General features: G+C 43.3%; 1 protein-coding gene across 3 annotated transcripts in view; it reads left to right on the top strand.

Moving 5' to 3' along the window:
- ZC3H7A (zinc finger CCCH-type containing 7A) overlaps positions 1-25,735 on the top strand; it is a 34,268-nt gene extending 8,533 nt beyond the window's left edge. For all 3 annotated transcript variants that reach the window (XM_036086257.2, XM_036086258.2, XM_036086259.2), the window contains 22 exons: positions 1,219-1,320; positions 2,427-2,466; positions 4,249-4,446; positions 5,644-5,802; positions 6,046-6,126; positions 6,234-6,272; positions 7,138-7,171; positions 7,657-7,940; positions 9,969-10,173; positions 11,248-11,312; positions 11,858-12,044; positions 13,020-13,181; positions 14,052-14,248; positions 14,525-14,625; positions 15,071-15,252; positions 15,910-15,986; positions 16,817-16,950; positions 17,376-17,481; positions 19,987-20,095; positions 21,795-21,928; positions 23,843-24,006; positions 24,820-25,735. In XM_036086257.2, coding sequence (XP_035942150.1) covers positions 1,253-1,320; positions 2,427-2,466; positions 4,249-4,446; positions 5,644-5,802; positions 6,046-6,126; positions 6,234-6,272; positions 7,138-7,171; positions 7,657-7,940; positions 9,969-10,173; positions 11,248-11,312; positions 11,858-12,044; positions 13,020-13,181; positions 14,052-14,248; positions 14,525-14,625; positions 15,071-15,252; positions 15,910-15,986; positions 16,817-16,950; positions 17,376-17,481; positions 19,987-20,095; positions 21,795-21,928; positions 23,843-24,006; positions 24,820-25,009 — 2,916 coding nt within the window. In that variant the 5' untranslated portion in view covers positions 1,219-1,252 and the 3' untranslated portion in view covers positions 25,010-25,735. The remainder of the gene's footprint in view (positions 1-1,218; positions 1,321-2,426; positions 2,467-4,248; positions 4,447-5,643; positions 5,803-6,045; positions 6,127-6,233; positions 6,273-7,137; positions 7,172-7,656; positions 7,941-9,968; positions 10,174-11,247; positions 11,313-11,857; positions 12,045-13,019; positions 13,182-14,051; positions 14,249-14,524; positions 14,626-15,070; positions 15,253-15,909; positions 15,987-16,816; positions 16,951-17,375; positions 17,482-19,986; positions 20,096-21,794; positions 21,929-23,842; positions 24,007-24,819) is intronic.
- Positions 25,736-26,259: the final 524 nt, after the last annotated feature.

Raw genomic sequence — 26,259 nt, forward strand, 5'->3', positions numbered from 1 at the left:
ACAGCTTAAGCAGAAGATAAAAATATTTAGAACTGACAGTATTTAAAAGATGCAAAAAGATGATCACCAGTTACCCACCTTTGGGGCATTCCAACGCTTGTCCCCACCCCTACACTTTGAAACAGGTAGATTTAAAAATAAAACTACCAATGTCAAGCAATAATGAAACTAAAACATTTCAGCTAGGAAGCCCGGGTGCAAGTTCCCCGTCCATCACGTGGGTTCAAGTGGGCGGTTTGTGTGAGAACCTGTCCTCTTAGGCTTAGATCCCAGTACTCATCACAGGATAACCGTGCCCCCTCCTCACCCCTATCAGGGGACATTTAACAAAGCCTGGAGGTATTTTTGGTTATCATACTGGGGGGAGGGGCGCTACCGGTATCTAGTGGGTAGAGGCCAGGGGCGCTGCTAGAACCCTACCGAGCACAGGGAGGTCCCCATCATAAAGGACTGTCTGGCCCAAACTGCTGAGGTCAAGAAACCCTAGTTCAAGACCCTGGGAGATGGTGTTCTATCACAGGTCTCTTCCCTGTGGTTCTCCTTTAACTTGCCGGGAATTGCTTAATGAACAGTGATGGGGGGGCAGACACCAATAGCTTTGACTTGTGTTGACATTTGCCAGTGTTAAGTTGAAGGTAAACCCTTACTTTGGAGAAGATTCCAACTGAATGACTTCATTCAGACTTTTTATTCTATCAGTTGTATCAACAAGGATTATTTCAGAAGTTTGTGTAACAAAATATGTATAAGGTTTCCACTCTGCTTACCAGGAAGTCAGACTCCCTCTGAGGCAAGCGGATGTGAAACCTTTTCACTTCTGGAGAGCTTCCAGAAGCAAAACAAGGCCAGGACTGTTTTAGTAGCAGTTTATGCGTGCGTGCGGATAGAAAGGGAAGAAGCAAAACCTGGAGCTGAAGGGATGGGGTGAGAAGAGGGGTGGAGGAAAATGACTTTTTCATGGAGATTCTCTAGGAGGAGCATACAAAATCAGCATGGCAGTTGAGCCTTAAAGGAGAGTGAGAACCTGATACTTCTGTGTGCTGGGCAACAGGGACCGTGCGGATAAGCCAGGATTCTCGGTGTTGGGGACCCCAGAGTCAAGTCAGCAGAGAGGGACGTGGCCACAAGTAACTGTGGCAGGATCGCAAATTACAGGTGTTATAATCGGGGTCCAGGAGCCCTGTGCCTTATGTAACTCTGTGCCTCGTTTCTTTCCAGATCGATCATTTAGAAAGTGGATGTGTGGGGTAACATGTCCAGTGTGTCCGAGGAGAGAAGAAAAAGGCAGCAGAACATTAAGGAAGGACTGCAGTTCATACAGTAAGGGCCTGACTCGTACCTGCGTTCACGTCACATAGTCCAGCTGACCCTTGAGCAATGTGGGGTGGGGGGCGCAGACCCCCCCCCACAATTTAAAGTCCACATATAACTTTTGATTCCCAAAAATGTAACTACCAATAGCCTACTGTTGACCGGAAGCCTGACCAATAGCACAAACAGTCGATGAACGCGTTAAGTTATGTGTATTATTTACTGTATTAAGATAAAGTAAGCTGGAGAAAAAAGTGGCAAGAAAGTCATAAGGAAAAGAAAATACATTTACAGTACTGTATTATATTTATCGAAAAAGATAAAGTTATAAGTGGACCTGCTCAGTTCAAGCCTGTGTTGTTCAAGAGGTCAACTGTACTTTTTTATATTGGATTAAGAAATCTTAAGTCCGGTTTGTCAGTCCTCTTAATTCAGGTCCGAAGTTAGATACTTTCATTCAGCAATAATTTTTGCTCTTGTACTTTTGATTTCTTGTGCGTTCTGAAGTGTATCTTACTGTCACTGATTTTTAGAGCTAAAATCCTTTAGTGTCTCTGAAAGTGTTAGACCAAGAGGAATTGCAACCTAATCACATCGGAACACTTCTGATGACTGAAAAGTGACTGAGAATGAACTTGCATGCAGGGCTTTTGTAATCAAACATTTCTGTTGAGAAGCTTGGGCTCGAACTAGCCTTCTTGAGCCTGGTGGGGACAATATAGCACGGTGCTTGGGCGGACTAGTCCAGGCCCAAGGGCCTCTGCTCTTCCCGGGAAGGAGACCAACTTCTCTGTACTACAGAATCCCAAAATATTCGTGGTTCTCTGCTATTTTACAACTTTTTTGGTATTTGAGGAATTACGCCTTCTTTTAGTAGAAGTAGGTTGGAGAAGAAAAGTGTTATACTTACTCAAGAGAATATGAAGGAAGAGTTACAGGTTCTTTTTCCCATGCCTACAGTTATATGTGAGTAATGGTAGTAAAGAGAGGTAGGCCTTTCAGATGTGCTTTGAACCTGTGGCAAGCTAACAGAAGCTCAGTTTTACAATGACTTCTGGATGAACCAATCCTGATGAGAGCCTGATAATTACAATTACTTGGTTTCTTCTCCTTAGGTCACCACTGTCGTACCCAGGAACACAGGAACAGTATGCGGTAATGATGGGGAACACCTGCCTAAAAGCTCTGCAAGTAGCCTGAGAACTAGCATGTCTAGTGGGGGTTGGCCGACGATGGCTTTGTGGGTCGAATGTGGTCCTTTGTCTGTTGCTGTAAATAAAGTTTTATTGGAACACAGCCACACCTATCTGTGGCTGCTTGTGTGACATATGGTAGCTGAGACAGAGACCACATGGCCCACAAAGCCTGAAATACTTGCTCTCTGGGCACTTAGAGAAAGAGTTTGCCAATCTCATACACATAGAGGACAACATTATTGTTGGCACATGTGGAGAGTTGTCCTATATTGTCTTTCCTCCATGAGTGTAGTTTGCACTAATTTTTCCTCTGAGACCTTTGAAAATTACTGTTAGCCTACCTCTTATTTCATTGAAAACAAGTGAGACAGATTATGTTTCAAAGGAGAGTTCACACACTCTCTTATTTAGGAGAAGAGATGATCTAACAGTAGTAAAGGGTGCCTCGACCCTAAGAGGGAACAGTTAGAGATAGAACTAGTGAGAAACACAGTGAAAGCCTGGTTCCCTGGGTCTTAGACTAAAGGCCCTCATCGGTGCGGACTGTTAGTTCGCCTGTGGCTTCCTGTCTCTGTGGGTTTTGATCCTTCTAAGTAGTCCTTCTTTCTCTCTGCCTCTCTGTCTCCCTCTTCTCTGTTTCCTTCTCTGTCTTCTTCCTTCTCCCTTCCCTCCATCTCTCCAAACAGATGTAGAATCAGAGAGTATTATGGCTAGAAAGCACCTGGAACAACTGTTCATTTTACAATTCATTTTATAGTCCTGACATTTACATGTGGAACTGGGTTCCCGAGAGGTTAAGTGTCAGGTCACAAGTCACCTCCCTTGTTAAAGGTTGATCTGTTCAGTGTTCTTTACTACTTTTGTCTGCTTAGACATGAATTTCATAAAATGAGACTGAAGACTTGAATATCTGTTCTTGTACTATTTATCTGAGCTTGACTTTTACAACGTTAAAGCAATGATAGAAATCATGAAGGAACTTTTACATGTACCGAAACTTTAGAACTTTTATAGGTACCGAAAGAATGTGTATACTATACTTCCTCGGTGAGAAAAAGGTTTAACATCCCCACTCCCAAATCAGTAACTGACTTGAGCAAACATTTACAAAAGAGGAAATACAATGGTCCATAAAAATGTGGGACATTATTTGCAACTGGTGAGTCACTAAATTCTACCTCTGAAACAAACAAACAAAAAAGATAGAAACAACAACCACCACCGAATGTGGGAAATTGTTGGTAATCAGACATGCAGATAAAAATGGGGACAGTTTTTCACCTAGAAATTAGTAGGGGTTTTATGTGTACGCATATGCAGGTGCACACATACTACCCCATATTGGTGGGGGTGCTGTGAAGGAAACCACTAGACGTGTTCATCATTATTGCCCCTTTGGAAGGCAGTTTAGAAATACTAGTCAGAAGCCTTACGATGCTCATTCTTTGTGACCTAGAGTTTCTCCTTGTAGGAATGCCTCACAGGCGCGGAGTTGGGGATGTGAACAAATATTTTGCTGCATTTCTCTTCATGAGAAATTGAATTTTCTCTTTAAAAAGCGAGCAAGATAAAGCCCTTGCTGAGATGGCGGCGGCATGGTCTGGGTTCCCAGTTTCTTAGAGCTGTGTTTATTGCTTTGTCACATAGAAGACTTGGGAAGTTTTCCGTACACAAATTAAAATTTCCTCATACCCTGACTTGTTCCGTAAAGGGCTTCAAGTGGTAACTTTCTTTTTTTAAGGTATATTTACGTGCTCTTGTGAGAAATCTTTTTAATGAAGGCAATGATGTTTATCGGGAACGTGATTGGAACAACTCGATAAGCCAGTACACGGAAGCTTTGAATATCGCTGGTTATGCAAAGTCTGAAGAAATTGTCATCCCTAAAGAAATAATTGAAAAACTGCATATAAATCGTATTGCTTGCTATTCTAATATGGTGAGTTGTGATTTTTTATTTATTTTTATTTATTTATTTTTTAAAGATTTTATTTATTTATTTGACAGAGAGAGACACAGCGAGAGAGGGAACACAAGCAGGGGGAGTGGCAGAGGGAGAAGCAGGCCTCCTGCTGAGCAGGGAGCCCGACGTGGGGCTCGATCCCAGGACCCTGGGATCATGACCTGAGCTGAAGGCAGATGCTTAACGACTGAGCCACCCAGGCGCCCGAGTTGTGATTTTTTAAAACAGTGTTTCTAGAGAGAAAAAAACATTTTCAATAACATAATACATTAAAAGTCAGTTCTCTAATTTCTGTTTTTAAGAAAGACATATTGACGCTTTTAGAGTGGCCTGAGGCTTTGAAAAATCAGCTTTGGATAAATGTTTCGGGATTTTAGAAATACTTTGTTTCTTGGATGGTCCTTAGAGTTGACATGTGAGTCTGGCTTCTGGGCTGTGTCTGCTTATAAGAGAAATAAGTGCAGGAAGGCCCAGGTGTTCACAGATTTGTTTTCTGTAGTGGATTCTTCATTGGCTAGCTGTTTGGGAGTTATGTTTCCAGTTGACATTTTTTTTTTTTTAAGATTATTTATTTGAGAGAGAGAGGGAAAGAGAAAGAGAACGCGTGTGTGTGCGTGCACAGGGCAGGGGAGTAGAGGGAGAGAGACAGAGAGAATCTCCAGCAGACTCCCTGGTGAGCTTGGAGCCTGATGTTTGGCTGGATCTCGTGACTCTGAGATATAACCTGAGCCAAAACCAAGAGCCCGATGCCTAACCAGCTGAGCCACCAGGTGCCTCTCCAGTTGACATTTTAATGAGTTTCAACAAAGAGTAACTAGTGGAGAGAGTAGGACAGGAGAGTGATGCCTGGGGCATCAGCCGAGTCTGAAAAGTTTTATTTCTTGAAGATCTGGGGCCTTTATGGCCAGATGTTAACGTTTATCTGACCTGGATGATGGGTACATGGGGACTGATATTCTATGTACTTTTGTGGATTTGAAATTTCATAATGAAGATAATTTTTTTTTAATTAATTTTTTTTTGAAGATAATTTTTAGAAAAATAATACCGCGAACGTAAGAGTTTAAAAGGGGGTGGGGGTAATAGTCCGGGGTCTTCGTTGGTTTGCATTTGCAAGAAGACATCAGTGCAAGAAATGAATTGCGGCTAACTTTCTTTGGTTTTACATCTCAGGGTTTCCACGATAAAGTTTTAGAAGAGTGCGATGCTGTCCTCAGTTTAAATGCCAGTAACTGCAAAGCTCTGTATCGGAAATCGAAGGCTCTCAGTGATTTAGGAAGATACAGAGAGGCTTATGACTCTGTAGCGAAGTGCTCCTTGGCTGTGCCTCAGGTATGGACCTCATACTTCAGTTTGTTGGCTTACATCATAACCATTTCCTTGCTTCCGGGTGGAGAAATGGCATGGAAAGAGTTAACATTTTCCAGCCAGCTGTCTGCATGCTTGAGTTGGAAGTGATCATAAAGCAAGTGTCTGGACAGAAGAGGAGTTATAGCTGTTTTGCCTGTTTGTCTTCACAGTTAGTAAATACAAGCCTCCATTAATCATGTTTTCGTTGTTCTCCGCCCCCCCCAGGATGAACATGTAATAAAACTGACTCAAGAACTAGCACAGAAATTGGGATTTAAAATAAGAAAAGCGTATGTCAGGGCCGAGGTAAGCCGGAGTTCTCTGCAGGAGGTATTTTCATTTTGTTTTGTAACTTGGAGTCAGTTCTATTTTTAACTTAATTTTTTTAAATTAGCGTCTTTATTTTCTTTCAGCTCTCATTAAAATCAGTTCCTGGGGATGGGGCTACCAAGGTAAAGTGATTACTTCTGTAAGACTCATAGCTTTTTGTTAAAAAAAACAACAGATAGAAGCATTGGCAGTTCTGCTTTTAATATTTTTGGTTTGCGTCTATTTTTGGGAGCTTTTTGTTCCTCAGACACATAATTGGCCAGAGCTTCCTGTCCTATAAAAAGAAACAAACAACTCAAGTAATATCTTTTACCCAGCATTTCCTGAAGTCCAGTGGAGCATTTTCCAGGATGTTCGTAGATGTTAGGTTTTATTAGAAAAAGTGGCTCAGAGCCGCATACTAATTTTGGGAGTTATTGGGTTAAACACAGTTAACGAATTGTTTTTTAAAGGTAAGTCTTCTTGGAGCTGTTAGGATGCCATCGTGAGTTGGGGAGTGAGTAGTGGCTAGACTCGTCCCTCTGGAACGGGGATGCTCCTGAGTATCCGTTGTGAAATAGTGTCCACAAGAAGCCAGCGGTGGTGGAGGGCGCCTGGGTGGCTCAGTCGTTAAGCGTCTGCCTTCGGCTCAGGTCGTGATCCTAGCGTCCTGGGATCGAGCCCCGCATCAGGCTCCCTGCTCGGCGGGAAGCCTGCTTCTCCCTCTCCCACTCCCGCTGCTTGTGTTCCTGCTCTCGCTATATCTGTCTCTGTCAAATAAATAAATAAAATCTTTAAAAAAAAAAAAGAAGCCAGCGGTGGTGCTGATAGACTAGCCCTGCTTAGCCACATGGCACCGAATATTCCATTTGTTTCTTGGATCTTAACTGGAAGGCAATCAGCTTTCTATGAGAACTTGGCATTGCTCTCTTAGAGTGAGATTTGACAGATGGCTTGTAGTGTAGAATCCTGACAATACTATGATCCGTTATTTGGTTTAATTTCTAGGCTTTGAACTGTTCTGTGGAAGATATCGAGCCAGGTATGTTTTCACTTGTCCTCTTCATCTAGAAAGTACCAGCTTTAGATATTGTATGTCTCGTAGTGTCGTCAAATAAGATTACCATGTGGTTGTTAGTATTAAAGCAAGAATAATTTCGAAAACTACCTTTGTGCTTCTGGATGTGCTGGCAAGGGATTGATAATACTGGATGTAGGTAGGTGGTCATTGAATACCTCCTGGGGCCCAACCAGCATCTCACAGCTCTGGCCAGAAAGGGGCCCGGGCACTGTGAGAAAGATGCTTGTTTTCACAAGCGAATATGTCTATTCCTGGGTAAAACAAATGACTTTTAGAATTATTTTTACCCTTTCATTTGAATTGCTTTTACTGTCATCTCTCCATTTATTTTTATGATCGCTTCCCTATTTTCACCTAGCTCTTCATTTTCTCTGTTATTGGCTCTTGATGCTAGTCTTCTGTGAGTACACTGAGGATGAGTGAGTACGTTTCTGTCCGTGTTACAGATTTATTAACTCCGAGGCAGGAAGCCGTTCCCGTTGTCTCTGTGCCTACATCCAGCTTCTCTCACCAAGTTGGAAGTGAGCTGGCCTCTGTTCCCATTATGCCCTTAACTTCTATTTTGCCACTGCAAGTGGAAGAGAGCTCTCTGCCATCAACAGTGTTGGCAAACGGAGGGAAGACCCCCTTCACTATGCCGGAAGCATTTTTGGATGATGGAGATATGGTCCTTGGAGATGAAATAGATGACCTTCTTGATTCGGCCCCTGAAGCCAATGAAACTGTTATGGTAAATTTCAGTGTTACTCCTCTCTTTTGAAGCCAGGGTTAATTTTTATTTATCTCTTATTATTTTTATAGAGAGAGCGTGAGCAAGGTTGGGTGGGGGAAGGGCAGAGGGAGAGGGAGAGAGCATCTGAAGCAGGCTCCATGCGCAGCGCCAATGCAGGGCTCAGTCCCGCAACCCTGAGATCATGACCTGAGCCGAAATCAGGAGTTGGATGCTTAACCAGCTGAACCACTCAGGCGCCCCAGGCTTAATTTTTAAAAAATTGCCATGTAACTGTATTTTCAGCATTACCTGTAGGCTAAACTTTAGGTCTCTTACCTTAAAAATTACTTTTGTCCTTCTCTGGTGGTACCAGGCTCACGTGGTTATTTTTTAAATAAAATAGGAATGCTAATCTAGTAACGACCCAGTTTTCCTCAACACCTGTTGGAATCACATAGCATGGAAAGGATGTGTTAAAAATTCTGAAAAAGAGGGGCACCTGGGTGACTCAGTCAGTTAAGCATCTGCCTTCAGCTCAGGGTCATGATCTCTGGGTCCTGGGATGGAGCCCTGGTCGCTTGTGTGCACATGCTCTCTTTCTCTCTCTCAAATAAATAACTAAATAAATAAAATCCTTAAAAAAATAAATAAAATTCTGAAAAAGAATAGCCATTTGATATTTAAAGAAAAATACGTCTTTTGGATTAAGAGTTTAAGGGATAATACCTCAGGGTAACTGTAAAGCCAAGGTCAGGCTAGATCGGGACTGAGGCTTGTTTTTGTATGGCCTGCAACATAAGAATGGGGGTCTTAGATTTTTAAATGGTTGGAAGGAAAAAAAAAAAAAAGAACAGTATCTAGTGACACATGAAAATGATATGAAATTCATGGGACACCTGGGTGGCTCAGTCGGTTAAGCATCTGCCTTCGGCTCAGGTCATGATCCCAGGGTCCTGGGATCGAGCCCCGCATTGGGCTCCCTGCTCTGCGGGAAGCCTGCTTCTTCCTCTCCCACTCCCCCTGCTTGTGTTCCCTCTCTTGCTCTCTCTCTCTCTCTCAAATAAATAAATAAAATCTTAAAAAAAAAAACATGATATGAAATTCATATTTCAGCGTCATCAGTAAAATTTTGTTGGAACACAGGCATGACCACCCACTTATGTTGTCTGTGGGCTGCCTTTTTATTGCAGCAACACGATCCAATAGTTGAAACAGAGACTGTGGTTGGCAAAGCCTAAAATATTTACCATCTAGCCCTTCGCAGAAAAGGTTTACTGACCCTGCCATAAAGTATCTTGAAATAGCAGCAGCAACAATAGTAGGAGGAGGAGGAAGAGTGGGAGCAATTCAGGGCTGGTTTCAGTGTGGCTGAAAGAGAGAGGGGAGGTACAGTGTAAAAAGCAGGCACCCCGGGGTTCGAATCTTTCCACCTCTGTGGTCTTTGGCAACTTACTTCACCCCCAGTTGCCTGGTCTGTACAGTGGCCATCATGGTAGGAAGTATCTTGGAAAGGTTAACAATTAAATAGATAGTATGTAACTTTCCTCAGTACTTACAAGGCGGGGGAGCTGTCAGTAAATTGTCACAGTGAGCGGGGAGGAGAGAGGCAGCGTTCCATTTGTCCTTGTGAGATTGTACATTTCACATCCCCAAGAAGGATGGTCCCGGGTGTCTGGCTTCTGCAGCTCCCTTCTCTTGAGCACCTTCCTTCTCCCGCAGCCTCCACACTACTCCTCTGGAATAGAGCCAGTTCTTACGAGTCTCAGGGTAGGGTGAAGGGAAGGAATCAGAGGGAAATGAAACGTGAATGTAACATTTGGCTTGAAATAGTACTGGCCGTCACACCTTGATCCTTTTTGAAAGGTGGGCTTGCAGAGAACTAAGCTCTGTAGCCTAGATTCTTCTATGGAGGCGTGATTTTGATTTCAACTTTGTTACGTAATTACCCAGCGTAAGGGTTTTTGCCTATATGCTGATGTTCAAAGCAGTTCGGCCTACTTGTAACTGAGTTTCCTGGATTTTAATAGAATCTTTTTTCTTTTCTAGCCATCAGCGTTAGTCAGAGGAGCCCTCCCGGCCGCCAGTGTCCCCCCCAGCATACCCTTCTCAGCATCTCTGCTGGGCACCTTGCCGATTGGTGCAAGGTATGCTCCTCCACCATCCTTCTCCGAGCTGTATCCACCTTTGACTTCATCCTTAGAAGATTTCTGCTCTTCTTTAAATTCATTTTCAATGAGTGATTCCAAGCGAGGTAAGAATCGAACCATTTATGTAAATAATCCCAGTTAATTTTTAAAAAAAGATACTCTGTGTCTGGCAATTATTTAACTCTAGGGAGTTGGATTATTTTCAGGGTAGCTGAAAATATAAAAACTCAGTCTTCAGTTTTAATTTGCCTGGACTGAACTGTGTGCCATTCCGGAGCTCAGGAAGCATAGGGACACGTAGGGATGTACGTGGCACTCGTTTCTGTTTGTTTTCTTAAACAAGATACTTTGTTAAGCTGGGTGTCTATTGTTTTGGGGGGCAAAATGACTTTTAATGTTTTCTCCAAGAAAGGAGTACCCCATCTGAGAGAGTCGTAAAGACAGGCTATCCTTTTAAATTCTGAACGAGGTAGATACTTAGTTACGACTAATTCCAGGTCAGAATTGTTCAGAATTAGATTACAGAATTAGAGTTTTCTGTTTCAGGCTCCATCCCTGGAGGTCACTGCCTGGTGCCTTAGTTTTTACAAGGGGTTGCTGAGTTTTTGGTCTGACTCCTGTTTCTGTAATTCCAGGTTTAATATACTTTAAACAATAATGCTAACAATCTTCAAATTTTTTCTAAGGCATTGTTACATGGTTAAAGGGAGAAAAATCAAAACGATTGATTTCAAGAGATTGACACCTGAAAAACCTAAAATTAGTGTGAAACAGAAGGGCAGAGAGCATATTAACCGAGTGGTAGACTGAGACAGAGAAAGTCATCGCGCCTTACTAATTTCCTTCATGTTGTGACGAGTTCCGGCTTCATAGTTTGAAAAGGAGAGGCTCTGTTCCCATTTGGCGTATGAATTATTTTCTTAGTCCTTTTAACTGGTCCTGCTCCGTAGGCCCTGCTTTAGCTCACGTCTCCGAGAACAGCTCTTTATATAAGTGTGTCGGAGGGTTGTGTGTGCCCTTGGTCTCCAGAGGGAAGTCCACTGCCCAGTCTGGGTGTCACGAGTGAGGATGGGGAGTAGTGCGGGGAAGCCGTAGTCAGCCCCTGAGCCCTGATGCCCTGATGTTCTTGTTGCATGATTAGAATGAGAAGGTCTGTTGAAGTGTTTTTATTATTTTAGATCTGCCCACCTCCACTTCTAGAGAGGGAACAGCGCTTAGCAGCAGTAATTCTTCCCTTTTACTTGTAAGTGTCACTTCCTCTTTTGTAAATGCGTCGTCGCTTAAACGTGAACGGAGGCCTTTTGCTTAAGTAACTGACTTACTTGAATGGCGGTGCTGGTCTCCCTTACATTTTGCGTGTGCTGGGGGAAAGAGTGGTAAAATAAGACTCTCCTGGAGCATCCGGTCATAAATGCTCTGTGTGTGAGACTGGGTCTGTCGCAGACGGTGGAAGAGGCTTTAGCTCAGCAGAAACCACAGGAAAGCTGAGATCAGGGCGGATAAAATGCGCGTGCTGTGCTGTCGAAGCAGAACAGTTACCTGTTACTTTTAACAACTTTGCACGGAGGATCAAAGACAGCGGGGGAGGGGCCTAGAGACCCAAAGAGAGGAAAACAGAAAGAAACCGTTTTTTTAAATAGAAGCGCAGCAAGGGCAGACTAGTACGGATTTCAGCAGATGAAGAATGTCGTATTTTCACAAATTTGTTTCTTTCTTTAGTGATAGTGCAATATTTGTTGGCTGTTTTTTTTTTTCCTGTTTTTTGTTTTTTTCTTATTCTTCTTGCAGATGAATGGGCCAGGCACCTTGTTTGCTTCTGAGAGTTTCCTGGGAATTTCAAGCCACCCCAGAAATGACTTTGGAAATTTTTTTGGAAGTGCACTTACTAAACCACCTTCATCAGTGACCCCACGACATCCCCTCGAAGGAACCCATGAACTGAGACAAGCTTGTCAGATCTGTTTTGTAAAATCAGGTCAGAACCAAACAAAGGAGGTGACGGTATTAATAAGCTAGTCCATCTGAGAGTTCTTAGGAATTCGTCAATAGGCGTGGAAAACACCAGCTATTGTGATTCTTCCAGCCCTATTTGAGTTCTTTCTTAGCAAGCAGCAATTATTGACTTGGGCCCCTTGGAGTCTAATAGGATAAGTCTACTCTTATTTGATATGATTTCATTTATAGAATTAGATGGAATGGAACATCTACCTGTTTTTGAGATCTTATTGAAATTTTTATGAAATTCTTTATATTCTACATACATGTTTAATAATGTGATCTTTTTTTTTTTAAGATTTTATTTATTTGAGAGAGAAAGAGAGAGAATGAGTGGGGTGGGGAGGAGAGGCAGAGGGAGAAGCAGGGTCCCCGCTGAGCAGGGAGCACAATGACGTGGGGCTTGATCCCAGGACCCTGAGATCATGACCTCAGCTGAAGGCAGACGCTTTACCTACTGAGCCACCCAGGTGCCCCAGGAATGTGATCATTTTCAAATAAAGCAAGAACGAGAAAAAAAGCGTTCTAAGACCAATATTTGATGTAATGTGTATAAAATTAAAGTCTTTTCTGTTGATTTGTTTCATATCTTTACCCCTAAGTCCGGTGATAGAAACACAGTTTGTCTTAAACTGGATCCAAATTCATTTTCTTTCTTAGTTGCATATTTAATGGTGTTCTTTACCTTTAGAAGCCATCAGAATTCCTGTCCTCGTAGTTAAATATGGATATGTTTTGAGGCCCCTGGTGTCGAATAAAACTTTGTGTACTCCGACAGATAGCATATAAGAGGCACAAATCAGTAGCTTATTTACATTTGGGAGTTATAAAAATAGGGTTTTTGTGGCAATGTAATAATCAGTATCCATCTGCTCACATCTGCTTGTAAATGTGCCTGTGAAATGAAACGTTACTTTTTGTGCCTTCGAGCAATCCTTTTTCACATCTTTTCCAGGCCCGAAGTTAATGGATTTCACTTATCATGCTAATATGGATCATAAATGTAAGAAGGATATTTTAATTGGTAGAATAAAGAATGTTGACGATAAATCATGGAAAAAAATACGTCCAAGACCAACAAAAACAAATTATGAAGGACCTTATTATATATGTAAAGGTATGTACTGTAATTACTTAATTGGCGTGCATGATGTAAGTGAGAAGTGATTTGCTACATTTATTCTAATGGTTCCCGTGTTACTGTTACTAAAAGTGTGTAGGTAGAGTTTATTGTTGCAAGTTCCTTGGGTTGAGACATTTGTATATTTTTATTATTATTTATTATTTTTTTTACTTTTGTTTTTAACTTTTTAATATTTGAGCGAGCAGGTGTGAGCAGGGGTGGGGGCAGAGGAGGGGGAAGAGAGAGAGAGAGAGAGAGAGAGAATCTCAAGTAGACTCTCGCTGAGCGTAAATCCCAATACAGAGCTCAATCCCATGACCCTGAGCCGAAATCGATGGTCAGCTGCTTAACCATCTGAGCCACCCAGGCACCGCTGTCTTTAACTTCTTACACAGTGTGTGTTTTCTCGATGTTTATGGAAACAGGCTTTGACCAGGTTTCAAACGGAAAACCATCTCACACTTGGAGTTCCCGGACTTAGTCTAAACAGAGTCAGAACACTGAACTAAGGCTTTGACCAGGTTGCTCTTTGAGGTTGCTTTTGAGAGAACTTTGTGGATTCATTTTTGTCAGATCGCTTCATCTGAACGCGCTTTGAATGTCCTTACATGATTTTTTAAGCTTAGACGGAGTACGTGAGGGAATCACAGTCTTTTCCCTGCCCGAAGTAGAAATAATTCAGGCTCTTGGGCCGCTGTTTTAGAGCCCATGCCATCCCTGTGCAGTAAGAGGTGCGTCCTCGCTTGAAGCTATCCGCGAGTTGTTCGAGAAACTCAGATGGTGCCCTAAACATGCTTGATATTCACCAGCTTTGAAAAAACAGTGGCCATGTTTTCACCGTCTTTTAATTGTCTGTCTTTCTAGATGTTGCTGCTGAGGAGGAATGTAGATACTCAGGCCACTGCACATTTGCTTATTGCCAAGAAGAGATAGACATCTGGACGCTGGAGCGGAAAGGGGCGTTCAGCAGAGAGGCTTTCTTTGGTGGCAATGGAAAGATCAACCTCACCGTATTCAAACTTCTCCAAGAGCATCTTGGAGAATTTATATTCCTTTGTGAGGTACTGTCTCCAAGCCTTATTTTCTACTGTAGAATCGGTGAGAGTTTCTGACTTGCAAGCCCAGAAGTAGAAAATACTGAGCACTGGTCCGGCCATAATGGGGAGCATTCACTCAGCCAACGGTAGTTACTACTAGGATCCAAAAGAATACAAAAACCTCATTTTAAATATTAATCAGTAGAAGTATGTAATGTATAAGCATGTGCATAAGTATGGTACAAAAGTTCTATTTTGTATTATGTTGTTGTGGTAATTCTTCTTCTCTGTCTGTTCCAGAAATGTTTTGATCATAAGCCTAGAATGATAAGTAAAAGAAATAAAGATAATTCTACTTCTTGTTCTCACCCGGTTACAAAGCATGAGTTTGAAGACAATAAGTATGTTGGTAGTTTCTAATTTTTATAGTGACACAATAGATTCTGTTTTTAGATCCAAATAAAACCAGAGTAGTATCTCCCCAGGCATCTTAGCCCTGTTCTTCTGTTGTCGCTGTTTTGAAAGATGATGACTACTTAAAAATGTCTATTAGTATATTTTGCTGGGAATTTTTAAATGAATTATTAAATTAATGTTTAATACAGAAAAGCATTATTGATTTGTAGCTTCTTATGACATGGATTTAAATATTTTATGGCTTAATGTGTAGTCATCTTCCCCGTCCTTTAATTCAACAATTGTGTAAAGTGATTTATTTTTTCTGATAAAGATTTTTAAGATGTATTTTCAGTCTAGAGCTTGACCTGATGTATGTATATATTTTTATTTGTTTTTTTTGAAAAGGCTTTGGCAGAACAATAATAGATCACTCCGTTTGTTTCTTAGGTGCCTTGTCCACATTTTGCGAGAGACAACAGTAAAATACTCCAAAATACGTTCTTTTCATGGTCAGTGTCAGCTTGATTTATGTCGACATGAGGTTCGATACGGCTGTTTAAGGGAAGATGAGTGCTTTTATGCGCATAGTCTTGTAGAACTTAAAGTCTGGATATTACAAAATGAAACAGGTAGGTTTGTGCATGATGAAGAAATGTCTCCTCACAAACCAAGAAACAGGCTCTTCACTCTAGAGACGACACTGATGGTCACCAGGGGGCAGGTGGTGGTGGGACACATGAAATAGGTGATGGGGATGAAGAGCATGCTTATCATGATAAGCACAGGGTGATGGAAGTGCTTAATCACTATATTGCACACCTGAAACTAACAGAACACTGTACATGAACTCTACTGGAATTAAAATAAAAAACTTAAATGAAAAAAAAAAAGGTTTCCTCAAAAGCAATCAGGGTTTGGCAGAGCAGTATCAGAGACTTTTCTCTGTCATCGTGATGTGGCAACATAACTATTGATTTTATCCTTAGCTTTAAGCTGTCACTGTTCATTTTTAGAGTGGCTTATTTTGAGTATAGCCTCATGTAGTGACTTGCTGGTACGAGTTCATGCATGTAGTGTGCTTTTGTGAGGAAGAGAGATTCCTCCGACCGCACCAAGAGCTGTATTTGTAAATATTCCGTTGTGAAAAAGAGTGATATGATGTGCATTCATCTTTGGTGGCGGATTATGCTACGTGGGGGATAATGAGGGAATCGAGTCTGTGATTGGATGGGTGGACTGTTCATGCACAGAGGGAGAACCTAAAGGAAGGCTTGTTCATTTCCCAGGTATCTCACATGATGCTATCGCTCAAGAATCTAAACGATATTGGCAAAATTTGGAAGCGAACGTACCTGGAGCTCAGGTATTTTCTCTTGTGTACTTTCTACATTTGGTATCCTTTCTGCAGCGGCCTTGTGGATGCCACTTGTTGACAGATGCAGTTTATACTTTTTTAAAAAAGAAGATTTTATTTGTTCATTTGAGAGAGAGAGAGCGCACGAGTGGGGGGGAGGTACAGAGAGAGAGCGAGAGAAGCAGGCTCCCTGCCGAGCAAGGAGCCCGATGCAGGACTCGATCCCAGGACCCTGGGACCATGACCCGAGCCAAAGGCAGATGCTTAACCGACTGAGCCACCCGGGCGCTCCGGATGCAGTTTATACTTCTAGTGCACTTGCATTCTTACTGTTCACTGACTTAATGTGAAAAAAATCCCAGATTTTAGTTGATTGTAATAAAAAAAAAAAAGGCATCCCATAATGCCTGCCAAGGCTGTAGGATACAGTTGTCTTACTCAGTTTAAGGCAAAACAGTTAGGTTCTTGGGCTGTGGGGATCCTGGGAGTGAGGGAGGTAGACTGTGTCTGTGGTTCTGCTTCCCACCTGGCAGGACTGCTCTATGCACTACCTCCCCACCCCCAGCCACAGAATCCTAGTTATCACCCTCCAGAGCTGGCTTTCATAAGTTGAGGTTTGGTGTCTGCACCTATCATATTCTCTTGCATTGGGTGGAGAATTGGAGATTTAGTTATCTACTCCATGTCTCCGATAGTGTATATAATGGTCAACTCATCAAACCAGACAGTATCAGAAATTGTACGCTATTATGCGAAAAGAAATACCTGGCAATTCAGTATTTTGTTCTCAGAAAACTGGTGTTCTCTTAGAAGTAAAACTTGTGTTTTAATTGTTTCAGGTACTTGGCAATCAAATAATGCCCGGATCTCTTAATATGAAGATAAAATTTGTGTGTGCTCAGTGTCTGAGAAATGGCCAAGTCATTGAACCAGACAAAAACAGAAAATATTGTAGTGCAAAAGCAAGGCATTCGTAAGTAGTGTGTGAGTGTGTATGTGTGTGTGTGTGTGAGTGTGTGCAAACAATGCCTATTTCATAATTCTCTGTTACATGGGTATGTTACATAGAAGAAAAAAAGATTGACTTTGAAGAGAGCAGAGCAAAGTAGATAACGTAGGAGTAATTGCAAAGTGAAAGGGAAGAGATTTTTATGATTTCATAGATAAGAATTCAACAAAATTTGGTAGTGTCTTCTCTGAATTTGATCAGTTCTTTGTTCAGGATTCCTAGGGAATGTCTGTTAAAATAACAGGAAAGGAAATGACAGAATCATAAGGCATTTCTTTTAGAAGGGTTGAGAAATCTCTGGTCCTTCAGGTACGAACATTGTACCTGTCCCTTTATATTATGCCTTGTGCCAGTGTGTCTTTGTTTTTTCTGAACTCCATGTTTCTTAGGTGGACCAGAGATCGGCGTGCGATGAGAGTGATGTCCATCGAACGTAAGAAGTGGATGAACATCCGTCCTCTCCCCACAAAGAAACAAATGCCTTTACAGTTTGATGTACATACGTAACTTTTAAGCCACTTTTTTTTTTTAATTAGGCATTTCAAATCATTAGAAAGTAGTAGTGATTCAGATTGGAACTTCAATGCTCGTCGTAATACCAAAATTTTTAAATGGTCCTCTTGTTTTCCTTCCCCTTTTGTATGTGTGGTTCTGTGACAGTTTCCAGATTGACTGGGATTGGATGAGTTACTTGGAGAAAGGAAATAGACGGTGGAGTCAAGAAATAGTTATGGGCATGACCTACCTTATTTTTCAGATGAATTACTTTGGGAGTGAGTAGGAGAGGATTTCATTTAAACTTGATTCCTAGGCTTTGCTATCCAACTCAAGGCCTTCTGTTATTATGAACGCTACTGATAAGTTTCTTTGACTCAAGCAATGGATATTAGCTAAAAGATACCCCACTTTATAGGATTTTCTAAAAGTAACCCAAAGGAAAAATGGTCAGTGTTCGAGGCACACGTTCTTCAAAAACCCTTAGAAAGTATCAGACCAACTGAAGGGGTCGTATTTCATTCATGAGGTGGCACGTTTCTGCTCCATGCCCTCTGCTGCGTTCCGTGGTCTTGAAGGTGACTGTCCAAGCAAATCCCTTGAGCCGGCTCTGGACTTGACTCTTCAAGGGAGAGAGTCTGGAGCGAGTCTGGAGGGGTGTCATTGTGTGAGCTAACAGAGACACTTGGAGCATTGACAGGCAGTAAACTTTCTGCCCCAGTGGTGGACAGAAGGAGAGAACTGTTTGCCCAGAGAAGCAGAGCAGGTGGATTGCAGAGCCCCCTCGGAAATGGTGCCCCCTCTCCGACTTGCCCGAGAGAGTTGAGGAAGAGGCAGGTTAATTTCCCGTCGCCCGGGGTACCTTGCGTTTTGTAAACATACACAGGTTACGAGGTCAGTCTCTGAAGGAGGCGGTATGTTTGTGTTTCATCCACAGTGGTTTTAGACTTGGGGATCTGAGTGATTGAATTGGTGGGCCTTGTAGGAGGGGAAGAAGGTTTGTTGGAACCGTGGATATCTTAGGCTTTAAAAGAGGAGATTATGGGTGTACTCCTCATTCTTTGTTAAAACAAAGGCGACTGAGAACGATTCTAGTTCAGCTGCTGGGACTACTGATTATTCTTTAATCTCGGACGTGCTGTATTGCCGTGCAATGTGCCAGTAGCTCATTTCCTCTTTTTTTTTCTACCATACTAGGTATTGCTAAGGGATCCTTTTTCTAAAAGAAGAAATAATACTCTGTGTGTGTATGTGTGTAGACAGTATGGTGAGGTGGAAGGAGAATGGGCTTCAGAGTCTGCCAGAAGGGCCCTGGTCAAGTTACTCAGCCTCAGTTTGCTCATCTGTAAATGGGAATAATTACGTCCTAGGGAAGATTACATGAGATGGTGTTATATAAAAACCCAGCACAGTGGCCGGCCTTCTCCTTTATCTTCTCTTCTCCCTGCTCCTTATCATTGAACTTTGAGAGACTATGGTAAATGTTTCCCTAGTAATACCTGCCTAAGAACTTATTGGGGTTTCACTTTATGCAGAGGATTGGGGGCGGGGGGCGTTGACATTGGCCCAAGGAAGGAAACCTGCAGTATTCAGGGCTGACTGCTTTTAGATTTTTAGCAAAAACTGATGCTAAGCATCTGATATTATGTGAACTAATATATGGGGCCAGCCTCTGTTGCAACACAAAATAAGCTAACAATTAATTGTACTAGAATGCTCTATAAAGACAAGTATATTGATGATATTTGAGAATGAGCTGTCTTGGTGATGGAGGTTTTCTTAGTTCTTGATAGTTGTGGTTCTTAGAGACATCTACATTCTGCTGATCGCTGCCACCTTATTTTCCTACCAGTTTCATTGTATTTACTTAGTAAAAACACAATGCAAATAACCAGAAGAGGTAATATTTGAATGCTATGTAACTGGATGGCCTGGCTCGTGTATTCCTTGTCTCCAGACAATGCATATTGAATGAATGATGGCTGAGGTTAGCTACCAGTATGGGTTATAAGTAAGCTAAATGTCTGAGGTTTTTCCTGACACTGTTCAGGACCTTTGGAGTAGTCCGTAGTTTCTTTACTGCCTCCCAGGAGCTGACAAGGAGGCTCCGTGGGGATTAGGCAGGGAGAGGAGTTGCTGTCAGACTGAGGGGGCCAGAGATTTGCATTGTGGAGATCAAATGCTCTGCTGAGTTAAAAGCAGGTACTCTGAATAAGGGAGTTTGTAGACATTTTCTTATAAGAAAATATTCCATATCCTAATTCCATACTTTGTTTTTTTTTGGAGATTTTCTTTTGAAAAATTTTGAGATAGAAAGCTTAATATCATCTCATGTATGTTGGGCTTAGAGTCAGTTTGAATTCATTCAAAGTAATCTTACGTAATAATTGTGTTACTCAGTGTTAGCACAGATAATGACGCTTATTTTGCTTAAATGTAAAAATTAGGCAGTTTTACTAACTGTACTCTTGTCTTAAAGCATATTCATATTTTTTTTTTATACAGTTGTGCAATCATATTGCTTCTGGGAAGAAATGTCAGTATGTTGGGAACTGTTCCTTTGCTCATAGTCCTGAGGAGCGGGAAGTGTGGACTTACATGAAGGAGAATGGGAGTAAGTTGCTGTCTTACCTGTGGCTTGACATCCGTGACATCTAGCTTGCTGGGCAGTTTCCTTCCTCTCTGTACATGTGCCAACTCACCGCGAACCCAGGAAGTAGTTTGCATTGTGCCATTCTGTCAGTGGAGTGTGAGCCTGGCATCTGATCTGTGTTTGCTTAGGTCAGAGCTGGATACAAATACATGGGAATAGTTGTATGGCACAGACGTGTTCCCAAAAGGTGGCCTGGGAAGTGCAGTCCTTCTTGACTGAATCAGACCATCTGCTCCAATTGTGAATAGGCACCCCCGAAAAGTCAGGTTAGAATTGAAGGTTTCCTCAAGGAGGCCTTCCCGGTATAACAGCCCCAGATGCAGAGGCCCGAGGAGAGAATGTTTATCTTGGTCAAACTGCAAGTTGAACGTGGGAGTCTTTGAGAGGAGCCTCAGACAACCTTTCACTTTTGACTGGAGAGGTTTTACTGCAAGGACGGGGATCGTTGTTGTTTAATCTCTAGGAAACTGGTGGAAATTTACCAACTGCTTGAGATCTGCAATCTCTGAATTACAAGAACCAATCAGATTGAAGCATGTCCCCTGCTGTGTTTAACCGGTGTTCACACTCAGTGACCTGTGTGGACAGGACTCCTCGCTGTCCTGCTTGGAGGAGGGACATACTGTTGGGCCTTACTGAAGATGTCCTTGCATATCAGGACTGTTGCAATGATTCCTGCTCCAACTGGTCTGGATGGCGAAGGATTTCTAGGTGGCCTCTCATCTTAGTCTGATGACATATTGTTAGAAACACTTGCGCAGGCAGCAAAGCCGATTTTTGACCTTAACCTCATTACCAGATGTTTTTTAGCACAGTGGTTCTCAACCGGGGATGAATTTTGCCACATATACCCGCCTCCCTTGGGAACATTTGGCAATGTCCGGAGACGTTTTTGTTGTCATGACTTGGGCGGGGTGTCCTACCGGCATCTAGTGTGTAGAGTCTAGGAATGTTGTTAAACATCCTGCAATGCACACGACGGCCCCCCACAGCAGAGAATTAGCTGGCCCAGCAGTGAGGTCGAGAAACCTGGCTTTGCACTTGATAGTCATGCCGAATGTACTTGTTCTTACTGTAGGAAGCCCAGGACCTGGTCACAGTTGTGCTGTTGTAAATTGCACCCCAGCATGTGGGTCCTCAGGGACGGTGGCTCGACTGACGGGCTCCCGTCAGGGTCAGAATCTCGGTGCAGTGGTAGTGAGTTTCTGCTCTTTCTTGGCAGACAGGAGTGTATCTGCTGCAGGCCCCTGAGCCGTGTTTAGTAGCCCATATGGTTGTGGGGGTGATAGTGAGTGTTTTACTGGGGGCAATAGGAAGCAGTGGGAGGTGCTTTTTTTTTTTTTTTTTTTTAGCAATACCTTTTAATGGTTTCTGACTTTTCAGCACCCCCAAAGGGTCTTGCAAACACAGGGAGTTAATTCATCTTGAAAGCTAATGTTTGCACTCTCAACAGTCCGGAATTAGGTGCAGAGTCATGAGGGTTTACCTCCCCCCTTGGACAGGGCCCCTCTCCTTGCCTAATGTAATCCGTCTCCGTTCTGCCGTCTCGCTTTCCTCTCGAAAATGTACGCCAACTGATACAAAAGGTGTGCATGATCTTGTGTGTATTTCAATGGTGTATTTAAATTTCCGCTGCTGAAAGTGATTCATTTTTCTTTAGTACAAGATATGGAGCAGTTTTATGAACTCTGGCTAAAGAGTCAAAAAAATGAAAAAAGTGATGATGTTGCCAGTCAATCAAACAAGGAAAACGGAAAACAAATTCACATGCCAACAGATTACGCTGAAGTTACCGTGAGTCCTTCGCTTCCACCACTGATAGAGCCTTTCCTTTCTTTCTCTTTCCCTCAAGTCTGGTACCCTCGCTGGCTGCCTGCCCTCCTCCGGTCTCTCCACCTCCCTCTGGTGGCCTTGGGCCGTTAACTTAAGTCCCCCAATTCTAGCAGATCCTTTCCTTGATCCTTTTGCTAACTTTGGAGCCAGAGAATTTGGAGCCTAAATGCTGGGGCCTCTCCTTACGAGCCTGTGGCCCTGGGCAGGTCAGTGAGCATCCCTGAGGGGGGTTGTGATGGGTAAGTGAAGTAGGGTGGGTCCCAGACACTTAGGCCGATGCTGGGCCTCAGAAGATGCTCTGGAAATGTGGGTGCTAACAGGGCCCCCCCCGCATTTTCTCCTTACCTGCTAGCGTCTGCCCCTGCCTCAGGGTTCTGTGGACACTTTAAGTCCTCTGTGGTTTTTTACTGTTTGGGTTTTCTTTTAAAAGTTTTTGTAAGAGTAAGGAGGACAGTATAATGACTGTCTTGAGCCCACCACGTTAACAGTTCATTGTGTTTGCTTTTGTGAAATAAATAAAATGTTTACAGATAGAGTTGGAACCCCTTTGTCCCCCATCCCTGAGGGGCAAGATCCAGTGTGTATTTCAAAAATCCAGGCTATGTGTACCTATCTTTGACATATTTATTCCTAAGCTATAGTTCTGCCTGGCTTGTGTTTTTATTTTTATTTTTTTATTTTTTTTTAAAGATTTTATTTATTTATTTGACAGAGAGAGAGAGAACAAGTAGGCAGAGAGGCAGGCAGAGGGAGAGGGAGAAGCAGGCTCCCCACTGAGCAGGGAGCCCGATGTGGGGCTCAATCCCAGGACCCTGGGATCATGACCTGAGCCGAAGGCAGCGGCTTAACCGACTGAGCCACCCAGGTGCCCCTGGCTTGTGTTTTTAAAGAGGACATAGGCACATGTGTTATCCCACTCCTTGTTTCTTGTTTTGTTTTTTGGCACCTCCCTGTAATTGACTCCGCTGGATCCGGGTCACGTCTGTGGCCTGGCCTTGCCCCCACGCGTGTGCCTGGGATGTGCCCTCTGAACTCCACCTCCTCTGCCAAGGCACAGCGCTGATTCCCTTGCCACCTTTCAAGTGTGTTCCTGTGTTCCCAAAGCAGGGTCACCTGGACCTGCTGGGTTGGGAGATTTACTTGGGCTGTTTAATCAGGTAGATCTTCATCACCCCCGACATAGCGAGTCACAGTCTCATGGGAAGTCTCCAGGAATCTGTTCTTACCCACTTGCAAATGATGCTTCCCCAGGGCATTTGGGGAACACCACCCAGATGCTTACAGCTTGCATCTGTGGTGGTCTTCCACTGACGAGAACACAGTTCCTTCTGTGTAGGTCTGTGCCCCGGGGACCGCGTCCTCTCAGCATCTGGGCTTCCCTGGTCCCTGGCGCGAGTCCTGGCCCATAGTAGGAGCTCATTTCATGTGCCCTGAATGGCAAGGCTGCTCGTCCCTCTGCAGCTGGAGAGCTCCGGGCTTTCCCGTCCTCTCTGCGGTCCTCACAGTGTTCATCCGTCCCAGGGTCCTCGTGTGAACCTGGCCCCTTGTCCTCCCTACACACGTCCTTGTTTGCACACCAGCCCCCGTCACCTCTCAGCCAGAGGCTCGCTGGAACCTGGCCGAATCCATCACCACTGCCCTCTGCTGCCTGTGCTCTGGCCCCCCTCCCAGTGCTGGGATCCTTTTCTTGGTCCTATTTCTGACTTTGACTTTGAGCTTTACCTTCTTGCCCGGCTCCGCCCCCCCGCCCCAGACGGGCTCCCCGAGAATAGAGTCTGGGTTTCTAGCCCTGGTGCCCTCCCCGAACCGTGTTTGGCCCGTTGAGGGACCCAGACAACACCCACTGATGGGACGCGTGTCTCCCGTGCACTTTAGGCGGACTTCCACTGCTGGATGTGCGGCAAGAACTGTAACAGTGAGAAGCAGTGGCAGGGCCACATCTCTTCCGAGAAGCACAAGGAGAAGGTTTTTCACACCGAGGACGACCAGTACTGCTGGCAGCACCGCTTTCCCACAGGGTATTTTAGTATTTGTGATAGGTACGTAGCCCCCGTAAGCTCCCGCGTGGGGAGTGCTGAGGTCACATGACTCGCTCCATCATCCTGGCGGTGGGCAGAGGTTATGGCGGTGATGAGGTCTGAGAGTGGGTGCTTGGATTGGGGCTCGAAGCGTTAGTTGCTCCTTGGATGTTTCTTCACTCTTCTGTGGTTACATGAAAAGACTGACTAGCCTGCCCGTATGGGGTTGAGATGTCTTAAGATAACCGAGGAGAGATGTATGTTTGTTCCAATTTGCCCAAACCGTCTTTGAGTTGTCAGGGGTGAGTGGCCAACCACAAAGTGCCCTGCAGGGGGTGCTCATCAGTTCGGAAACTGCCTCTGAATCCTGGCTGTTCCAGTGCATATATGGAACCGACTCAGGTCAAAGGAAGAGGTTACTATCGCTCCTTTGTTTAAGTTGCCTTAGAAAATGTTTTAGCAAAAAAACCAGATAGTTTTGAGTTGCTCCTCATTTTGTCAAATCACTGTCTGTATGTAATTTCCCAGTTCAGATCCACGTGATACCCCAAACTATTGAAGACATCTTTTAGGTAGCGTCACTTCTGATTTCTTTCTCCTGCATCAGGAAGGACCGCGGTCTTTCCTCCCCCCATCAATCAGTATTTCTCACCAAATACATTTAAAAGGGCTATTTTTTTCCATTGTAGATGTCAAGGCTATATAATGTTCATTTTTCTAGGCTTAAGATTTTGAACTAAAAGTTTTATGCAAATCACCAAGCTAGTGAAGCGCGCACTTTTTGGGTTTGTATAAATAACTTGGGGACGCTCACCACGCTGACTCGCCCTGCAGGTATATGAAGGGCACCTGCACAGAAGGGAATGGCTGTAAATTTGCACACGGGAATGCCGAACTCCATGAATGGGAAGAAAGAAGGGATGCCCTAAAGATGAAGCTCAACAAAGCAAGAAAAGATCACTTAATCGCCCCAAATGATAATGACTTTGGAAAATATAGTTTTTTGTTTAAAGATTTAAACTAATATGCTGGCTTTTATGTATGTTACCTAATCAAAGCATTGACCAGAAAAATTGAAAGTGTTCTAAGGCACGTAGCAGAGGAGCTGCAGATTTTCTGCTTGTATTGGCGTCTATCGTCCCTCCTGAGCAGCAACCCACAGTAGGTAGGAAAACGCGCTGTGTAACAGGTCTGGCCATGCTCTCATGGCACCATTGGCATCAAATGGCGAAGTGACCGCTGCCCTGTTGCCATCTGTTGAACAGACTTTTGGATGAAGTGTGTTGGGGAAGAGGATAAGATTATGTCTAAGACGACTCCTTGAGTTGGTCCTTCAGGTAAGAACCATCATGGAGAGAGAGTAGACACTTGCGCTAGGGGTCAGAAGACATGATGGATGAAATTCTTCACATGTTTTAAATGGAACAAATTTGTTTAATATAATAAAGTTTGCTACTTATCTGTATGTAGGTTGCTAAAAAGGATTTTCTTAACTCAGATTTTAAGCCAAATAACCATTTAACACTAGTACATGTTAAATGGGGTATTTTTCTGTATTTGTATGTTTCACTATAATAAGGGAACTAAGGATAATGTGCATTGACACTATTTTGAAAAAATAATCAGTTGACTCAAATTTTATTTCTTGGTCTTTTGCTGTTTAAATGATGATTTTGAAAGATTACACTTGTACTGTTGGTATTGTGTAGTGTATGGACCAATATTGCCTGTAATAAACATTTTATATATAGATGTCTTTCATTTTTTGGTGTGGTCCTTCCCCTCCCCCCAAAGAATTATTGAAACTGGGCCCTAAAATCACAAAGTTTGATTTTTTTTTTTTAACGCCATTATTTAAGCAATTAGTGATAGTATGCAAATTAGACATGATAACAACTTTTCACTGTCCTGCTCTCTCCCAGATTTGGGTTGATAAGCAGCTTCTCTTGTTCAGGGACATGTTAACTCTTCTGGGGCTCTTCTGTGTTACATTCAGATGCATGAGTAGCAAGGAGACAAACAGCCAGCTAAGGTGTGGGCCATGGGTTTCCACAGATGACTGGCACAACACTCTCAGTAGGGCTGTTTTGGTTGGCAGGATGGCTGGCAGACACAAAGACAGAGCTAAGCTGTCCTCTGGGACCCTGACCTGCTTCAGAGGCTGGGACGTGGTGACCTAGGAAGAAGAGTTGTCGGCAGGGTGTGGGGTGGGGGGCTGCTATGTCCTGAGGATGTTACCAGTGCTGTGTCCTTGTTGGGGATGGGGGTCGGGGG

This window comes from Halichoerus grypus, chromosome 6, assembly GCF_964656455.1.
Source record: "Halichoerus grypus chromosome 6, mHalGry1.hap1.1, whole genome shotgun sequence".
In the NCBI taxonomy this organism is placed as follows: Eukaryota; Metazoa; Chordata; class Mammalia; order Carnivora; family Phocidae; genus Halichoerus; species Halichoerus grypus.